Source organism: Equus przewalskii, chromosome 1 (assembly GCF_037783145.1).
Source record: "Equus przewalskii isolate Varuska chromosome 1, EquPr2, whole genome shotgun sequence".
NCBI classification, from domain to species: domain Eukaryota; kingdom Metazoa; phylum Chordata; class Mammalia; order Perissodactyla; family Equidae; genus Equus; species Equus przewalskii.
Window position 1 is genome coordinate 120985192 of NC_091831.1, and position 19302 is coordinate 121004493.

General features: G+C 40.5%; 1 protein-coding gene across 20 annotated transcripts in view; it reads right to left on the reverse strand.

Moving 5' to 3' along the window:
* Nucleotides 1–4938: 4938 nt before the first annotated feature.
* The window catches only part of LOC103555466 (E3 ubiquitin-protein ligase ARIH1), a 188513-nt gene continuing 174149 nt past the window's right edge, over nucleotides 4939–19302 (reverse strand). For 19 of the 20 annotated variants that reach the window (XM_070575522.1, XM_070575532.1, XM_008527021.2 and 16 more), the window contains 10 exons: nucleotides 16772–16825; nucleotides 14776–14903; nucleotides 12105–12159; nucleotides 11039–11107; nucleotides 9883–10035; nucleotides 9610–9781; nucleotides 7944–8013; nucleotides 7178–7319; nucleotides 6453–6654; nucleotides 4939–5936 (listed from right to left, as the gene is read on the reverse strand). In XM_070575522.1, coding sequence (XP_070431623.1) covers nucleotides 5827–5936; nucleotides 6453–6654; nucleotides 7178–7319; nucleotides 7944–8013; nucleotides 9610–9781; nucleotides 9883–10035; nucleotides 11039–11107; nucleotides 12105–12159; nucleotides 14776–14903; nucleotides 16772–16825 — 1155 coding nt within the window. In that variant the 3' untranslated portion in view covers nucleotides 4939–5826. Of the gene's footprint in view, nucleotides 5937–6452; nucleotides 6655–7177; nucleotides 7320–7943; nucleotides 8052–9609; nucleotides 9782–9882; nucleotides 10036–11038; nucleotides 11108–12104; nucleotides 12160–14775; nucleotides 14904–16771; nucleotides 16826–19302 lie in introns of all 20 variants that reach the window. The other variant, XR_011527008.1, reaches the window with a different exon arrangement.

Sequence of the window (19302 nt, forward strand, 5' to 3'; positions counted from 1 at the left end):
TACTATTACGGTAAGTCAAAAGTGAGGGAGTGTAAGTCCTCCAGTTTTCGTCAAGACTGCCTTGGATGTTCTGGGTCCTCTGTATTTCCATTTTAGAACCTGCTTGCCACTTGCTGGAATTATGATAGGAATCTATATATCAGTTTGGGAGGAATTTTTATCTTTACAATATTTAGTTTTCCAATGCATAAACATGACATATCTTCCTATTCTGGTCTTTTTCACAGCAATGCTTTGCAGTTTTCAGGGTAGAGGTCTTACATCTATTTTGTTGAATTTATTCCAAAGTATTTCATGTCAGTAGTATTTGATAATATTATAAATGGCTTTTTTTTAAATTTCATTTCAAACTGTTTGTTGCTAGTATATAAAAATAAAACTGACTTTTGTACACTGACCTTGTATCCTGTGACTTTGCCAAACCCACTTAACAGTTGCAGTGGCCTTATTTTATTTCTTAGGATTCCTTAGGATCTTTTACATAAACAACTATGTCCTCTGTGAAGTTTTATTTCTTCCTTTCTAATCTTTATGCCTTTATATTTCCTGCCTTTATTGCACTGGCCAGAACCTCTAGTATAATGTTGGATAAAAGTGGTAAGAATGGACATCCTTGCCTTGGTCCTGATCTTAGGGGCAAGATAGTCATTATTTCACCACTAAATGTGGTATATATCCTTTGCATTTTTTCCCCCACAGATGCCTTTTACCAAGTTGAAGATGTTCCCTTCTCTTTCTGATTTGCTGAGAGTTTTTATGATGGCTTCTTAAAAGTTGCTTTTTCTGCATCTACTAAAATCATGACTTTTTTCTTTTATTTTGTTAATACATAGAAATACTTTGATTTTCAAATATTAAACCAAGAGTGGATTCCTGGAATAAGCCCAATTTGGTCATGCTATACGTAGTAATCTTTTTACATACTGCTGGATTTGATCCACTTACACACTGTTAAGGACTTCTGTACCTATGTTCATGCAGAGTAATAGTATGTAGTTTTCTTACTTCGTAATGTCTTTGTCCAGTTTTGACATCAGGATTATACTGGCCTCATACAAACAAGCTGGGAACTTCTTGCTCCTATTTTCTAAAAATTTTTCTAAGATTGGATTTAATAGAATTTAGTGGTGAAATCATCTGGGGCAAGAGTTTGCTTTACGGGTAGCTTTTGATTTACAGATTCAATTTCCTTCATAGATAGGAGTTATTAAGGTTTTACATTTCATCTTGTTTCAGCTGTGGTATGTTATATTTTTCAAAGAGTTTGTTGCATCTAAGTTGTCAGTTTTGTCATAAAATTGTTCATAATGTTCCTTTATTTTTTCATGTCTGTAGGATCTGTTAATGCTATCCTCACTTTCATTCTGATACTGGTAATTTGTCTCCTTTTTTTTTCCTTTATCAGTTTAGCTAGGGATTTTGTTTTTCTCCTAGAAATTTTGGCTTTTTAGATTTTCCTTTAATATTTGTTTTTTTCCTTCTACTTACTTTGGGTTTATTTTGCTTTCCTTTTTCTAGCTTAAGGTAGAAACCTGTATCACCGATATTATCTTTCTTCTGTTCTAACAGAAGCATTTACAGCTATGAGTTTCCCTGTAAGCATGGCTTTTAGGTGAATCCTACAAATCTTGATTTGTTTTCATTATCATTCAGTTCAAAATATTTCCTAATTTCTTTTGATTTCTTGCTTATTACCGGTGTGTGTTTAATTTCCAAATATGCAGGTTTTCTAGATATCTTGTTATTAATTTCTAATATAATTTCATTGTGGTCAGAGAACATATTCTGTAAATTTCAATCTTTTGACTTTTGAGACCTACTTTATGGCCCAGTATATGGTCTGTCTTGCTGAATGTACTGTGTGCACTTGATAAGAATGTATATTCTGCAGTTATTGGTTGTAGTATTGTATAAATGTCAATTAGGTCCAGGTGGTTGATATGTCCTTTTACACTCTCTAATTCTATCAGTTGCTGAAAGTGGAAGTGCTAACATATCCAACCATGACTGTGGATTTAATTCTATCAATTTTTACTTAAAGTATTTTGAAGCAATGTTATTAGGTGCATACATATTCATGATTGTTATGTTTTTCTACTGAATTGACCTTTTTATCATTATGAAATGCCTCTATTTCTGGTTATACTCCTTGTTTTGGAGACAACTTTATGTGACATTAAGGTAGCATTCTAGCCATTAATACAGCACTCCAGACTTCTTATACCTGTAGTTTGTATGGTATATCTTTTCTCAGCCTTTTACTTTCGATGGCAGATGACGAAGTTTTTTGTGTGAGGTAGATTGGCCCTGAGCTAACATCTGTTGCCAATCTTCCTCTTTTTGCTTGAGGAAGACTGTCGCTGAGCTAATTCTGCCAACCTTCCTCCATCTTATGTGGGATGCTGCCACATCATGGCTCGACCAGTGGTGCTAGGTCCGTGCCGGGAATCCAAACCTGCGAACCGCAGGTGGCTGAAGTGCAGCATGCGCACCCAACCACTATGCCACCGGGCTGGCCCTAAGATAAATTTTTTATCCTTTCTCTGTTTTTCAGTTGAAATATTTAGTCCAATTAGACTTTTTAAGTCTAATTACATTTTAATGTAATTATTGATATGATTGGGTTTACATTTAATGTTTTGCTATTTATTTTCTCTTTGTCCATCTGTTTTTTGTTGTTGTTCCTGTGTTCTTCCATTCCTGCCTTTTTAGGGGAGGAGAGTGCTAATTTAATACTTTTTAGAATTTCATTTTAATTTGTCTATTATCTTTTTAGCTATGCTTCTTTGCGTCTTTTTATTAATGGTTGCACTAGGGATTATAATATACATCCTTAACTTTTCACAAACTATTTAGGATTAGTTCTGTACCACATCACGTAAAATATAAAAACCGTCCAACTATAAAGTTTCATATACCCCCCTGTCCTTAGTTACATTTATAAATGTTAAACCTCACAATATAATGTAATAATTTTTCCTTGGAACAGTCATATGTATTTTTTAAAAATTAAACCAAGATTGTGTTTTATATTTACTCACTTGTTTATATTTGTTATCTCTGGGAGGACTGGTCCAACACATGAGCTACTCTGCTGTTATATCAGACAATAATTATTTTTCTAAGAACAAATGATCATTGTAATCATAATAACCAAAAGTTTACTGTTTTTGGAATGCACAGTTTTGTACTATTATTATTCAGTAAGAAAGGCACTCTTCCCATTACTAGTTCATATTTCCACTTTCCTGCCTTTAGTTCAAGCCATCTAAAACCATGTCTGTGATTATGTACTTGGTCTATTTTCCTAATTCTGTTAAAAATTGTGATGACATGAGCAACTCTCATAATTAGAAATTAGAATAGCTCCTTTCTTACCAGAGTGAATGAAAAAGTAGAAGTCCACACGCCCAAAAGACTGGGCAGGTACAACCTAGTAGAGTATTTATTTTTAAAGAAAATCTGAGCCCAAATTAATGCAGAAAGCATTGCTTCTTGACTGCTATCCCTGGGATGCAAGGAACCATTATGTTCTTGCCCCAGGAGTGTGGAAAAACTGACAAGTCTTGCTCTTGCATTCTCTCATTTTCCACCATCTTCACTTAAAAAGAGAAGGCCTCCTTACCCTTCTCTCTCTAAATGCTAAAATTTTCTCAGATCAGAGTAATGAATTCAATTCTGCCCTCTATAAACCTCTCTTCCTTTCACTTTAAGAGCAGTCCAATCTCTACTTCTTCAGTCTTCAATTCCTTTTGTCGCTGTTGGTACCACTACTTCACCAAAGGTACATCACTGCTTCCTGGTTACCAGTTAAGAGCAGGAGCTTTGCATCCAGACCTGGGTTCAAATTCTGATCCTGCCACTTACCTTAAAAAATTCATTTTGCCTCTCCCAACCTCAGCTTCCTCCTTTATAAAATGGGGATATCAGTACCTCTCTGTTGGAAGGGTTCAGTGAGACTGACCATTCCTTTCCTGGACCTTCTCTTCCTTGGCCTTCCTAACACTGCTCTCCTGGTTTTTCTCTGCTATCACTTGCTTTTCCTATCTTCTTTGTGGGCTCTTCTGCTTCTCCCTTTAAATGCTGATTTTCCATTTTTGGTCCTCTGTCTTCTTATTCCTAGCTTTCCTTGGGTGACTCCTTTCAAATCTATAGTTTCAGCTATCACCCAAAGCTAAATTACTCCTGAATCTTTATCTTCAAACTAGATTTCACACCTGAAGTCTAGCTATTCAAGTATCTAGTGGCTATCATCATTTGGATGTCTCAAAGATAAACACATCTAAAACTAGGCTCAACCCTCGTCCCTGGTCCCCCAGTGTTCCTCTACTCTGACCTGTGTAATTCTCCCCAGCAAAGAATACCCACCTTACAGTCTGTTCTTATCTGCCACATCCAGTCAGTCCCCAATTTCTGTTGATTTTACCTCCTAAATCTCTCTCACACCTCCCGCCTCCTCTCCATCTCAGTTTTTACAACTTGATGGTCACCAAGACCTTTCCAGTCACAGGCACACTAGACTCCACACTGATAGAGAAGTGAGCTTTCTCAGTTGCTCGGGGTACAAACCCCGATTCTGCCACATACCAGCTGCATGGGCAAGGGTACCACTTCTGATACCTTGCTGTTTATTGCTGCGATATGAGAAATGAAGAGTGTTCTGCTCAGCTGCTGCTTCAGTGTCAAAACAGACCCAATCATAAAGAATTCCAAACATAGTTTGCTTGGGCAATAGGTCAGTCCTCCAACTGCAAATTACAGTGATTAAAGGGCACTTCAAGTGCAAAATGGGGACTAGCCTCAAGCAAACTGCTGGCCTACTATCCATCAGGGCTGCAGCAGAGGCTGTGCTAGCACCAAATAGGAAGTTGGCCTTGAGGTTCCTCCACCAGTTTCACACTAGGTTTGGAAATAGATAAGGGAAGAGTGTGATCATAGTTCTTTTTAAAAGTTTTTATTGCGATCTCTTATTTTCATATCTGAATAAGAACTTTCCCCAAAGGGATGATGATACATAATCTTTATTCTAAAAAGGACATATATATAATGTATTGATAACAACTGGTCAGTGGTATCCTTGATTGTCTTAAATAAAAATTCCTCAGTTAAGAAGCTCTTCCTTTTTTTTTTTTGCCTTGGCGCTGATACCAGACCAGCCCTTTGCTCCTACTCCTTATCATACAAACATGATCTGGCTCTACACTCCAATCTCTCTAAAGGAGAAGATAGAGGGACGTGTTCTGGATCCCCTTGGGCAAGTGCAGCTGGGATACTCAACAGGCTGGGCCTCAATTTACAGAGCTTTTCTTTCATCTTTTTTTTCCCTTTAAATGTAGACTATTAGAGCTGGATTATTCACCCAAGACTTGTGTTTGCCTTGAGGGCAGATATACCCCACAGCCTGAGGATCACCTCAGCTAAGCCAAGGCTTCGTCATGACAGGGCTACTAAGCAGAGGTCTGTCTCAGACTTTCCTTCCACAAAGGAAGGGGTCAGTCAGCCAGGAGATAAAAGTCCTTTCAAAAGCAAACAGAGTCACGTGCCCTGCTGGCCCTTGGAACTACATATATAGAGCCATGAGCCTTGCTTTCAGTTCTTAAAGGACCTGTCTGGGCTGTCTTCTCTCTACTTCCTGGCTGATGGGGCCAGCAGGGGACTGCACAGGCCTCAGGCTCCATGTGATCATCATGACATACCCTGTGTTCTGCGTTTTAATTCCGAGGTGCCCAGGGAACATGCTGGCCTCCACTCTGCCTGTGTCATGTGACCTTTCCTGGCCTGGTACATCCTTGCCAAAGACACCCCTACTCTGGGGTCATCTTAGTCCTATTTTTCTCTTATTTGTGCTGATGCTTCAGTTGGATGTGCTTCCTCAGTGGGCTCTGGCTCCAAAGGAAGAGATGGTGGCTTTGTGAGCTGGGATGTTCCTCCAGCACCTAGTAACAAAACAAACAGCTTGAACTCTCAGTTCTACAATTCCAGAAGAAATCATTAGTTTCACTATTAAATTCCAGGAAGAAATCCCACAGTTTCTGGGACTTGTGGGACTGTGGTATAGCTTTGCAGCTATGAAGGAAGACCATAACTGAGGAAATAAAGCAACAGTCAAGTTTGCCTTCAAGGACTCACTGAAAGAAATCTAATTACCTGTAGCACATTGACTTATGATAAGGCAGTGAAAATTCAAGCAAGACTACATAACAGAAGGTACTGTAATGTATTTGTAAACTTGAATATTGTAAAGACTCAGTGTACTGACCAAGCAACTAAGCCTGCCAGTAACTGTTACCCAATACGCAGCTTGCCTTAAGGAAACAAGTGCCAATTTGGCTCCCCTGTGGCTTTTTCTCCTTCTAGGCAACACTACATTGGCCATGTTTTGAGTGTGAAAAGTGCAAGCTTCACTCCAAGCTGTAATCTTGTTGTAGGCACATGAGCATGTAGCCTCCTACCTGAGGGGAGCTTCCTGTATGCGGCTGCTGAAGACATTGCCTGTCCAAGAGCTTGATTAGAGCCCAGAGGCTGCGGGACACTGGCAGCTTTGCTGCCTGAAGAGCTCCGGTGCTTTGATTTGGGATCTTTAACTGGTTTAGTCCAGACCAGTGCCTCCCCAACCTGAAGAGCAGCTCCCAACTTCTGGGCCATCTCCACCATCTTGTGCCCACATGTAAAGAAAGAAAGAGTCACAGGCATGACCAGCAGAGACAAGCCTACCCATCTCTCCCTAGGCCTTCAACTGAGGGGGTTAGCTGAAATAGTACTAACATTTGAGGGAGGAAGTACTTATTATAAGGAAATCATTCTCAAATAGCAAAGACAAGACTGCCCTTAGTGGAATGCAAGGGGGCTCATACAGTATCTCAAAACCCAACATTTCAAGTTTGACATGTTATTGGGCTAAACCCCTGCCTTTCCTACACGAGAAGAAGCAGGAGGACACTACAAAGAGGCACAGACCTCAACTCAGATGAGTTGTAGTATTGATAACAGATAACTCAGTAAGCCTGAATTTTCTCTTGTTATTTTCTTCTAGGAAAGTTTTTTCCCAGGCTGTTACTAACTAAAGAATTCATGCTGCCAGGAACAAAGCTAAAACAGGCAAAAGCCTATTAATACCTTATATTTGGATTATTTGGGCTTGATTCAAAAGGCTCCTGACAGCTAGAACAAGACATACCTCAGAGTCAAATTCCAGAGAGCTACTGTCTTTGAGTAGGTTGACTTTCTTCTCCATCTCCTGATACTGGGTAAGGGCGGCCCTCTTCTCGCCCTGGTTGTACAGCAGTACAGCATAGTTCAGGTTTACTAGAGGGTTACACCTGTGGCAAACAGACAGGGATTCTATGGAGCTGACGCTTTGCAATAAATGCTCATTTAGAAATCCTTCTCATTACACAAAAATAAAACCAAACTGGTTAAGTAGAGATTTCTCCATTCTGCAGTAAGGTGGGAACACTCATGCTGTGTGGACTTGTGGAAAAGAATCATGCAATTAATTGCCCAACCAGCAAAGCAGGCATTGGAACCAAGGCTGACATCTCAGCCCTCAACAGAGACCAGCAGGGTAGGGTTGAAAAGGGGATCTCTACCCTGCTGCCCAGCAGATGCCAGTGCAATACGTCCTGGGAGAGTCAAGTTTGTCTTAGATTAAACTGAGGCCAAAGTCCCATCTGATATTCCAGCTTGCCAGGGCTTTCAACAACCCGAGACCACTGCCAGTGCTGTCACTGGCCTCCTGACTAGTAAACTTGGAGTGGAAACATTTTCTCAGAAAGAGCCAGTTTCAGTTCCTGCTGAGCGACTGCATGCTTAGGAACCACATGCTTCCACACTTAGGCCTGCTGTGTACAAAGGCCATAGAGACTCGGGCAACGCCAGTGCTATGGCGCCACCTTGTGGCTTTGGAGAGTCCAGCCTCCCCAAGACCATTCTCGACAACTTACTTATCCAGGCGGACTGCTTCTGCGTAGGCTCTCTTGGCATTCTCTATATCTTCCAGATTGGTCAGAGCCACTGCAACAAAGAAGGCGAGCACTGTGGCTAGAGCCCAGCTTAGAAAACAAAAGGCATGTTTCAAGACCACAGCTCATTCAGCTCCCAAGCTTAACTCTTACTTTGCTCTCTCAGCTCCTGGAACCACCATCTACCCAGTCATTCTGTTTAGATATCTGTTGTCATCTTCTTCAACAGTCCCCTCTCCTCAGTTCATCAGGTGTCAAGTTTTGTCAATCCCATCTTTTGCAGGTTTTTTTCTGACATGGCCCTTGTTCAGGTGCATGTTGTTTCAGGCTCTCATTGCCATTTTTACCCCCTGGCAATGTCCCCACCTGCCTCCATCCACTTGCCACAGTGCTGCCAGATATCTCGCTGACTTACAAATCTGACCATGTCACTATCTACTTAAGAATCCTCACTGGTTCTCCATCACCCATAACCATGATCTTTAAACTTTTGTTTAGCAACAGAACACTCTCCCCTTTTTAATCAGTATTTTCTGGAAGTCTGATCTGGAAGTTCTGCCTACTCCACCTCCCCCAAACCATGCACTTACTTCTCCAAGACACTTATGAGGAGATCCGGGAGTACAACTGGAAAAACACAGCCTCTAGAATAAAGTCTAAAGTCCTCACACTATGCTTATGGCCCTCAATGTGACCCCAGACTGTCTTTCCTGACTCATCTCCCACTGCATTCTATAACACTATTGCCCACTAATTGAAGAGTACATGGTGTCATTTCATGACTGCATGCCTTTGTTCAGTGGCTTCTCAGCCATTCTGTGCTATTGAATTCCAGCTTATCTTTCAAAATCCACTGTGAAGGCCATCTCTACTTTGTGAAATTAGAATGGCAGCATATGCCTTACAATATGGCTATTTGTTTACATTCCTATATCCCATTACAACTGGGCTATCTTTGTATTCAGGCAACCCCCAAATCACCACCACTCAATTTGGTATTGCAACCTTTCTCTTATAAAGAACACCACAGTAATGACCAAAAACCAAGCTGAAGATCACTGTCAATGAGAACATAGAAACTGCTTTTGAGCATACATTTAGTAAGTTTAGTATATTGAGAAATATCCCCCAGAAAGAAGAGTCAGTACTTTTATATTATAGTAACAATGACATTAATAATAAACCAATTATATAATGACAACAAAACTAAGAGTTAACATTCATGGATTGTTTAATCATGTAATCCTCTCATCAGCCTGTGAGATATATCTAGTAAGTAGTGGAGGAAGGACTCTACCTAACAGCCAACCTCTTAACACTTGATCATATCTAGAACTTAGCTAGACTCAATATATATAAAAATGACTTGTCAAGCCAAGGGAAAACGATTGGTAAAAGATGAACTAGGGATGATCTTGATCTAACCTGTTGGTCTCTGAGTGAAATTCCCCAAGTTAGAAGCAACCAAGTGCTTTGTCATCTTTTTCTTTCATATTTCTTTAAGCTCTAGGACAGTAATCCAGGTTCCTATGGGATCTGCAAGGGAATGGCTTCCATGGGCCATTTAACCACAGGCCTCCTATGACTCTTAATTCATTTTTCCCTTGTTACAACTTTGGAGGGGGTTCCCCCCATAAATATCTCTTACCGGCCAAGAGCATGTAGAGCTCCCCCATCTTTGGCTGGAAGTTGATGGCTGCACTGAGAAAATGAAAAGCTGATGCATACTGCTGCATGGTTAAGTGGACAAGGCCCAGATTATACAGAATCTTCCAATCAAAGGGTGCCAAGTAGTTGGCTCGTTTCAGGCAGCTGATAGCCTGCAGGAGAGAGGGGGCACTCAATGAGAGGTTAGGGCAAGCTCAGCAGACCCAATAACTGCAGGGATGAACACAAACAAGGAAGATGAGGAGACACTCACTGCCACATATTTCTTCTTGCCAAAGAAGCACATTCCAATGTTATTCCAAAGTGGAGGACTTTCTGGAACAGCACAAGCTACAACTCTGTATTTAGTGAGGGCAACATCAAAGTCCCCATGGGTCTGCATCATGCTGCCCGCTGCCAAGATGGCCTGAAAACACAGGACATGAAAAGTTGGTAATTCAGTCATTCCTAAAGGACCGTAGCAGGCAGTAGCTTTGTTGGGTGTAGAGACTCCCATCAGGCCCAGCGGGCTCCAGCAGGCCCATCAGCATAGATTGGGACTGAAAAACTTCTTCCAGGGACATACATAATATATTCAAGCTACTGGGACAAGGGTTCATGAGAAATGTCCCCGCACCCCACACTGTGGCTCTCTTTGGCACAGTACATAAAAAGAAAAGATAAAATGTCCCTGATTCTACCTAGCTCATTTGTTTCCCACTTCTAGCCAGAGAAGTCAATATTTCAAGAGTACTAGGGCCCTTTAAATAAAAACTGCCTTTAATCTGTTTCTGGCAGCCCTTCCTTGGTACCAAGCACTCGTCTTTGGCCACTTAAGGTACAGCTCCTTCTGCCACAGGACAGAGGGTGACTCAGCTTTAGGCTTCATCGATCCAACCCTTTCATTTCTCTAAGGAAAGGTGTTAAGGTGGGGAGCTGATGGAGTCAGGTAGTATGACTTTTGAGATGGGATTGAGTCTATCCTTCCACAAACAGCCTGTTTTGCTGTGTCTCCCTCAATAATATTCATCCACTTGATGATCTTCTCATCCCTGAAGTCATATCTGCACAAGAGTGGTAACTGCAAATTCATTAAGAATCTAGAAGTCATTTCACCAGAATTATTTTTGACAGAAGTTGTGGAGGCTTTGCTAATTTCCTGAGTAACACATAAAACTTTCCCAGCACGACAATGTTGCTTTCTGCAATAAGTTATAGGCCTGTTATAACAAATGTGCTCTTTTAGAAAATAAGAAGCAGAACACCAACACTTTACAATATTTTCAAATAAGAAGAGCCATACTTATTTATAATTTTTCTAAGAAAAAGGCAATTTCTTAGGTATTCAAAATGCTTTGTAGGGCCAGATCACCTCCGCGAGCACTGGGACCATCTATGTGAAGGCTCTGGCGTGTGACAACCCACAATACCTTGTAGTTGGTAGGGTCATAAGTCAGTGCATTTCCAAGATGTTCAAATGCCTTCTGGTAAATGCCAAGCTTGGAGAAAAAGCAAACCAGAGAATTACATCAGGGAAGAGCTGGCAGATAAGGGGTCTGGCCAACCATACCTTCAACAGAAACAGCCTGACTTTTCTGAGTTCTCTTAACCAAAAAAAGAGCTACAGCTACCAGATTAAAAAAAAACAACAACAACTAAAAATCCCCACATTTGTGCCCTCCCCAGCTCACTTTGTTGATTTGTCCCCGATAAAGTCAAAGTGTCTATTTGCCAGAAACCATCTCTGCCACACTAGTGCTAGTTCACATTAATGCCTCCTGGCAGAAAATGGGCTGTTTAGCCTCATCTCCCTTGGAGCCACCTCTGAAGCCAAAGCCCAGGAAGGGCCAGGATTAAGCTCCTGATTCCTTTTAAAGAAAAATGACACAGACAGAAAGGCCGCTGCAGAGGTAGAACTGGAGGCAGGATCAGCTGCCCAGAGAACTGGGAGAGTGGGTAGGGAGTGGGGAAAAGCCCCTCAGGGAGTCCTGGGCCCTGGGGTCCTCAGGCTGATATAAAGAAGTGATGGAGCTAAAAGAATTCCATGCACACTCAAGAATGTGGAGGGGAGAAGAGACTTCTTTTTCTAGACAATGCTTTGCCTTCTCTTTCCTATAGGACTTGGCTGGGAAGAAGGAACAACAGGAGTGGCCTTTGCCCCAAAGCCCTAATTGTGTCACAGTTTCTCCCCCGACAACAAAATGCCAGCCGCCCGACCAGACAGTTATTTCTCATATAAGCTCTTTCCTTGGATGGATAAGAATTATAATTGCACTAGGCTCAAACATTTATCTGCTTCTGATTTGAATGCAGAAAATTAAGATAAATCCCTTAGCTGACAAAGCATATCAAGTGCAGAGAGTAAGGTTCATGTGTTTCAGAGGACCTTTAGTAAAACATGTTAAAGTAAAATCAAACTGCAGGGAAACTGCAGTACACACAAATCCAAAAGCATTTCCGACATAAATACACAAATGAGTAAAGAGTTCTCATTACCTGTAAGTAGAGTAACCCTAAAGTTGTAAGAAGTTCTGTATTTTCTGGTGAGAACCTGCAACACAGAGATCAACAGAGAAGATGCTCAGAGGGAGATAAGACGTGCAGGCGAGACACTGAGACATGTGCATAGTCATGTGCCCACCTGCAACACTTGAGAGACACTATTGCTCCTCCCATTCCCCATGGAAATTCCCAAAGGTGATTTGGGAATTTCCTTCCAAAGTAGGTCATCTTAACTCTGGTTACAGGGAGGACTGCTCAGCAAGAAAGAAATGGGACTTAGACTCCAGACTCCTTTCTCAGGAACTTTTCTTAGGGCCAAAGTCCTAAGAAAGAACTACGGAATATTTTATGTGACTGTCCTGAGTACACCGATAGAATTAAAGAACAGTGCTTTATAAACCAAGTCAATCTAGAAGACACAGTGTTAGCCAGTTCCCTCTTATGGGATTTCTTTTTTTTTCTGTTCTCCCTGTACTCACAATGCCAGCCAGCATAATTTTTTGCATAATTTAGGATCCCAAGGGCCCTAACACTCTGATTTCCACATTAAAAAGTCATACTAAATAGCCAAACTAAACAACAGAAGGAAGTCACATACCAGCTCTAAGAAAGAAGTGGCCATTGGCTTTGGGGAGTAAACGCTGGTGTAAGTAAAAGAATATCTGCTTTCCAATCCCTCACTGTATTTGTCTTTGTCACAAAACCAAAGCAACACTGAACTGAGATGATCTGACTATAGGATCATGAGACAGTTTCAACAGTGAAAATGCTAAAAGGTAAGGAACCATGTTTCCTGCTTCTAAGAAACGAGGTAGGGCACTGGTTACCTATGGGGAGACCAGAACCAAATGGTCAAAGCCCCAGCCAAGGAAGGCCTGAGCTGGCCAAACAGAGCTTACTCAGTTCAACTGAGTGTTTGTCCTTCACTCTGCCACAATAAACATCCATTTTGATCACCTCTCTCCCTCAAACCACGTAAGTAACTTCCATGATTCTGGCAGAATCCATCACTCCACCAAAACATGACTACTAATCTCTAAAGCTGTGGGTCATAAACAATGGTCTCTACATTCTCAGTGAGGCTCCAAATGCTCAACTGTCCCCTTTTCTCCCCTGGGAAATTTAGTGACTTAAATCCTTGACCAGACACTGGAATAATGTCACCCTTCAGATTTATGTGAGCTAATCTCAAAGAGCTAACTTCTACAAGGCAGGAGTCAGGGATCAAAGCTTCCACTCAGCACCACAGAAGCTTAAAATACACTACATGGGCCCCTTCCTACTTGTCCATATAAACTTAGCCACTTGATGACAAAAAGTAGCTTAATAAACCAAGGGATTTTTGTCTTTTTAGACAGAAAATGTGGTAGAAGAAAATTGAGAAAGCAGTGTTATGATGGATATAACCAGAAAAGTTACTACCAGAGAAGAAGACAAAGGTAATTAACAAATTAACAGAAATCTAAGTTTAGTTCAGAGTCTAATTATCAAGAATAAAAGACTCTGTGACCTGAACCATAGACTAGGCATTATGGTAAGTGACCAAACAAATGAGACACTACAGTATTTTGCTACAGCTATCCCACTATAACAAACAAGACAAGACCCTATATAGAAAAGACAAAATAGCATGTGTCCCAAGAGAGGAAACATGGAACACCATTCTGGGAAAGCCATCAGTTCCATTATCAACATGGGTTTTGCCTACCCTAATGATGTTTTAAAAGACAAGATATTGGTCTCATGCTAATAAGGCCAGATGTTTATTACCAAATCAGGAGATTTATGTCCTTAATATCTCTGAAAATACAAGATCTGCTATAAAATAGTTTAAAACCACAATGGCAGACTGCCAGCTGACTCCAAAATCTATTCTCTCCTTCCTCCTAAGCACATGTATGCCCACCTTTCTTGCAGCTAAGTGTGACCACCTAACTAAGTTTGAACCATAAAATGTGAGCAGGAACAATGTTTGCAACTTCTAGGCCATTTAAAAGTTACTACCAGCTGCTTATTCAGTACTTAGTGTCCTGTACCACATCCCCCCACCACAGCCTGGAACATGGATGCTACAGTAATTATGTATGCTACCTTCAACCATGCAGGTGAAGACAACAACCTAAGGAAGGGTGGGTTAATAAGGAAGGGACCTGGATCCCTGACTGATCTTGTGGAGCAGAGCTGCCCAGCTGCGCTAGACCAGCCATAGCAAGAGGTGAGAAAGAAACGCAAGTCTTCCTTATTTAAGCCGTTGGGAGCTGCTTTTTTTTTTTAGCTGGGAAAGATTCTCCCTGAGCTAACATCTATTGCCAGTCTTCCTCTCTTTTTTTTTCCTCCCCAAAGCCCCAGTACATAGTTGTATATTCTAGTTGTAAGTCCTTCTAGTTCTTCTATGTGAGCCACCACTACATAGGCAGACAAGTGGTGTGGTTCCGTGCCTGGGAACTGAACCCGGACCACCGAAATGGAGCACACCGAACTTTAACCACTAGACCATCAGGAATGGCTCTAAGTCATCAGGAGCTCTTAACCTTAGCTTAACATTTACTCTAACTCATACGACTAGCAATCAGTCACATATACTCTGTCTTGGGCTTGGGAGTTCATATGTCTGCTCCCATTGTATTTAGTTTCTTGTTGCTCTAAAGGAAACAGACACACTTACTCCACTGCTTTCTTGTAGATTTCAATGGCCTTGTCCAAGTCTCCCTCCAGCAAGTGGATCTTCCCCAGCATTATGTAAGTCAGATCATGCCTGTTAAGATGTAGGGCGTTGTGCAACTGGTCTTGTGCCTAACAAAATTGATGGAGTAAAAAGAACCAAATCACTACCATGGAAGGGCAATGGCTTTGTATGGCCAATGTAAAGGCAGCTCCTGCTGTACTAATGTAGGAACATCCCATTTCAGCAAACAGCCCCCACTACCCGAGAAACTAAAACATACCAAAACTGTGTTTGTTGACCAGACAGCTGGTAACATGGGGTATCTATCTCTGGAGTCACTTGGGAGAGTTTATACAAGATGGTTAATCTTTTTGAGTGCTTCCTGCTTCTTGATATCCATACCCATAACTCATACTTCATAAGTCAAAAGGGACATCATAGTACAGCATACAGTAGGACAGCCATGAACTCACTCCCGCTGCACCACTGACCAACTGCACAACCTTCCCAGGATGGACCTCATCTTCCTCACCAGTATTCTGATGAATGAATGAACGGATTGTTTTCATTTATTCACTCAACATGTGTTCACTGCCTGTTGTTCTAGGTGCTAGGTATACTAGAGCTAACAAAACAAGCTACTTGCTCTGAAAGAGCTTAAATCCCAGTAGACGATCAAAAGGGCTTCATTTACAGAACGAGTATTTACATAAATGCCAAGTACTGTATTTGCTCTGATAGCTTTACAGTAAAATCTAAATATGTCTGACCAAAGACCAATCTACCCTCTCCCTTAGTTCTGAATAATCCTGTGAATAGAAATATACTTGCTTGGAAGATCCTCTAAAAAGGAAAACCTCATAACCAAGTATATAACACCATAGATCTGCCCAGAAAACCTAAGGGATGCACTAAATATATATATTTTATCTACATATAATAGTTATTTATTACATATCTCACAGGAGAAAAAGTTACTTTCACACCTCAGCTGCTGATGTATAGATTTTTTTTCACACCCCTGAGGGATAGATTAGGTTGCATCAGTTTGCAAACTGACCCAAGTTAAACATTGTCAAATGGGTATTAACCAAATCAGATTCTCAGTCCTGTCGGCATTGGAGAAAGGAGAATAAAACTTGACAAATCAGCTTTATGAAGGAAACTCTACCCAACCCCACTGTGGTTAATTTTCAGAGCTCTCAATAATTTAGTTATCCCTCAATTAAGATACATAAATTTTTGTCTTTATCTGAGTATCAAGGTAAGCTCAAATGTTTCATCTGATATAAGAGCCTTAGAGCCTATAGCTTACTCACAATGAAATATAAATCCTCATGTGGAAAATAACCTTAAGAACTGAAACTCTCAGAAATCAGATCCACTTAAAACCTAAACTTGATTTCCAATGACCTTAAAAACTAAAATCACTTGCCATCAGAGCATAAGATAGTTCACATGGTCATGATTACACTTTTAAGACTTAAAGGTCCACTTTTTGATATCTAAGTTTTACTGAATATTGTTTCTATACTAAAAATTAAACTGGGGGTAGAGAAAAGAGAGGAGAAAAGCAATTAGAATGCAATTCCCTCATAATATTTCTAGAATTTATTATTTTCTTGTTAAAAGCAGAAAAAAAACTGGGATAATGACAAATGAGAATAAAAATGGAGATAAATGTACAGTTTGCCCTCTGCATCATGAAATATGTTTGTGATGTGCGGTTGGTTAAATCTGCAGATGCAGAACCCAAGAATATGGAGGGCCAACTAAGACACTTGAGCATCTGCATTTTTTTGTATCCTCAGAGAGTTCTGGAACCAACCCTCTACGGATACCAAAGGATGAGTGAAACGGCACTTTCAATTTTTACTTCCAAAAATCTCTGCACTAGGAATAATACAAAATGAGCAATGGCACCTCTGTAACAACTGTACCCTCAGTGAAATCCCCAGCCAACCACTCAATCGCCACGACCATTTCTATGAATTACCTTGTTGAACTGTTTCAGATAAATGTAGCAAACTCCCAGGTTATGACAGATCTCCTGCAAACAAAAGAAAGGAAAACAGCTTAGGTACAAATTCCACAGTAAGTATTAGAGTGAAATAATAGGCACCTATCTAGAGGTTGTTATTGTTCAGCAACATTTAAACTTTAAAACGTGCATGATGGTTAATCTTTTACTAGATTTGATACTCAAATACAGTCATGCCTCCCTTAACAATAGGGATACAATCTGAGATATGCATCCTTAACTGATTTTGTCATTGTGAGAACGTCACAGAGTATACTTACATAAACCTGAATGGTATAGCCTACTACACACCTAGGCTATGTGGTACTAATCTCATGGGACCAGTTGAATACGTGGTCCATCCTTGACTGAACCGTCGTTATGTGGTGCTTGACTACATATTTAATCCTTCAAAATGCGTCAATATAAAAAAAACTACAGCTTATAGGAGATAAAAGCAGAATAAACAGGTGATCTTCCTGAGTCTATGTGGTACCTTGGGGTGCATACCTGGCCCATCCCCATATCTTTTTTCTCTAAGAGCTGCCCACTGCCCACACCCTCTGTGCCCTCTTCTGAGAAGAGACTACCCACAGCACCTGCTCCACCCCTAAAGGGATACGTATATATGTGTCAATCAGATTCCTTTCCCTAGGAATCTAGAATTCACTAGGTGATGTGGACTTGGGGACTGACAGTGTCATCTGAAGTCCACTATTACGGAATATATGCAATTGGAGCCAATCTGCCAAAGTCTACAGCAGAGGTCAGCAAACTAAGGCCCTGAGCCAAATCCATCCTCTGCCTTTTTTGTAAATAAAGTCTTATTGGAACACAGCCACAACCACTGATGGATTGTCTATGGCTCTTTTACACTAGAACTTCAGGTTAAGTAGTTGCAACAGTATATGAGGCCACAAAACTTAAAATATTTACTAACCGGCCCATTACAAAAAAGTTTGCCAACTCTTGATCTACAGAAAGGAAAAACGAAGCACAAATGCAGAGCAGCTACCTTGGTAGCTGACAGCTTCCCAGTTCTAGTTCACTGCAAGATGAACTTGTATTTCCTGACCTCAAGTTTTAAAGAATATCTCAAATTCCCTTGGACTAAATCTCCCTTTAAGATAGTTTTAGAGAAAGGAAAAAGCGAGGGTGAGGAAACTGCTCTTGGAAAAGAGAGAGAGCCTTCTTGTTAGTAGTGGAGAGATGTGGAAGCACATTCAGACCCAGAAGTATCCCTGGCTGAAGAAACATGGAGCCCAAGGCTCAGAGACAACAACTGATTTAATGTCTTCCAAGTCTCCTAAAATAACAATGACAACAAAAGAGCGATCACTCATTAACTACTTCACATCAGTCTCTATGCTAGATGTTTTTCATATATATTAATTTTCCCAGCAAATCTGCAACATAGGTATAACAATTCTGATTTTAGAGAAAAAAAATTAAAGCTCACAGAGGTTAAGTAGTTTGCCTAACTTAAGACAGAAAGTGTGAGCAGCACTGGGATTTTTTTTTTTTTTTAAGTCTAAATCTTAAGGAGAATTTCAACCATATATAAATACAGACAGAAGCACCATGTACTAATCATTCTGTCCCAAGAACCATCCAATCCATATTCCCATCTATCACACTACTTTTGTAAGCAAATACCAGATAGCCTAACATTTCATCCACAAATATTCCCGTATGTATTTCTAAAGGATAAGGTCTTTTTAACCTATAATATCATTATCATACTCAAAATTAATATCTGCTTAATATCAGATATTAAATCATGTTGAAATTCCTGATAGTCTCATAAATGTCTCACATTAAAAATTTTTTCTTCTTAAATAATGACCCAAATAACGTCCACACATTGCAAAACATTGAACTCGGGCCTGCCTCCAAAGCTTGTGTACTTTCCACTTACCATCCCATAAGAATGTACACATGGAGCTAGAGAGGGGAGAAATGTAGACCTGCTTGTCCTTTAAATGTTCTGAAAGCTAACTGGCCCTAACTTTTTAAAATCATTTGTCATAGATATTATTTGAGAAGGCAGCAGCAATATGCCTTAAGTAAACTGACAGCAAAGGAAATTTGAAAAGAAAAATAGAACAAATCAGAGTTAAATCCTGTCTTTCATGGGATGAGAGAATCTAGCAGACATCCTGCAAAGGCAGTTGATACAGTGGTAAGATCACAGGCCTACAGTGAGGAATTCTAGATTTGAAGCCAGAATTGTAGCTCTGGTTCTGCCATTACCTCACTGTGTACCCTTGAGCAAGTCATTTCATCTCCCAAAGCCTCAGCTTTCTCACCTGTCAATAGGGGAAATTTTCCCTATTTAACAGAGCTGTTCCAAAAGTCAAATGAGATAATGGCAGGAGGAATTATTATTCTCCTGTTCCAGCCAGACTGTGGAATACTCGATGAGTCCAATAAAGTAGGCCTACAAGGTTTTCTGCAGGCCACAGACACTTATGAAGCACACAGGATGTAGAGTGGCCGTTCAGTGA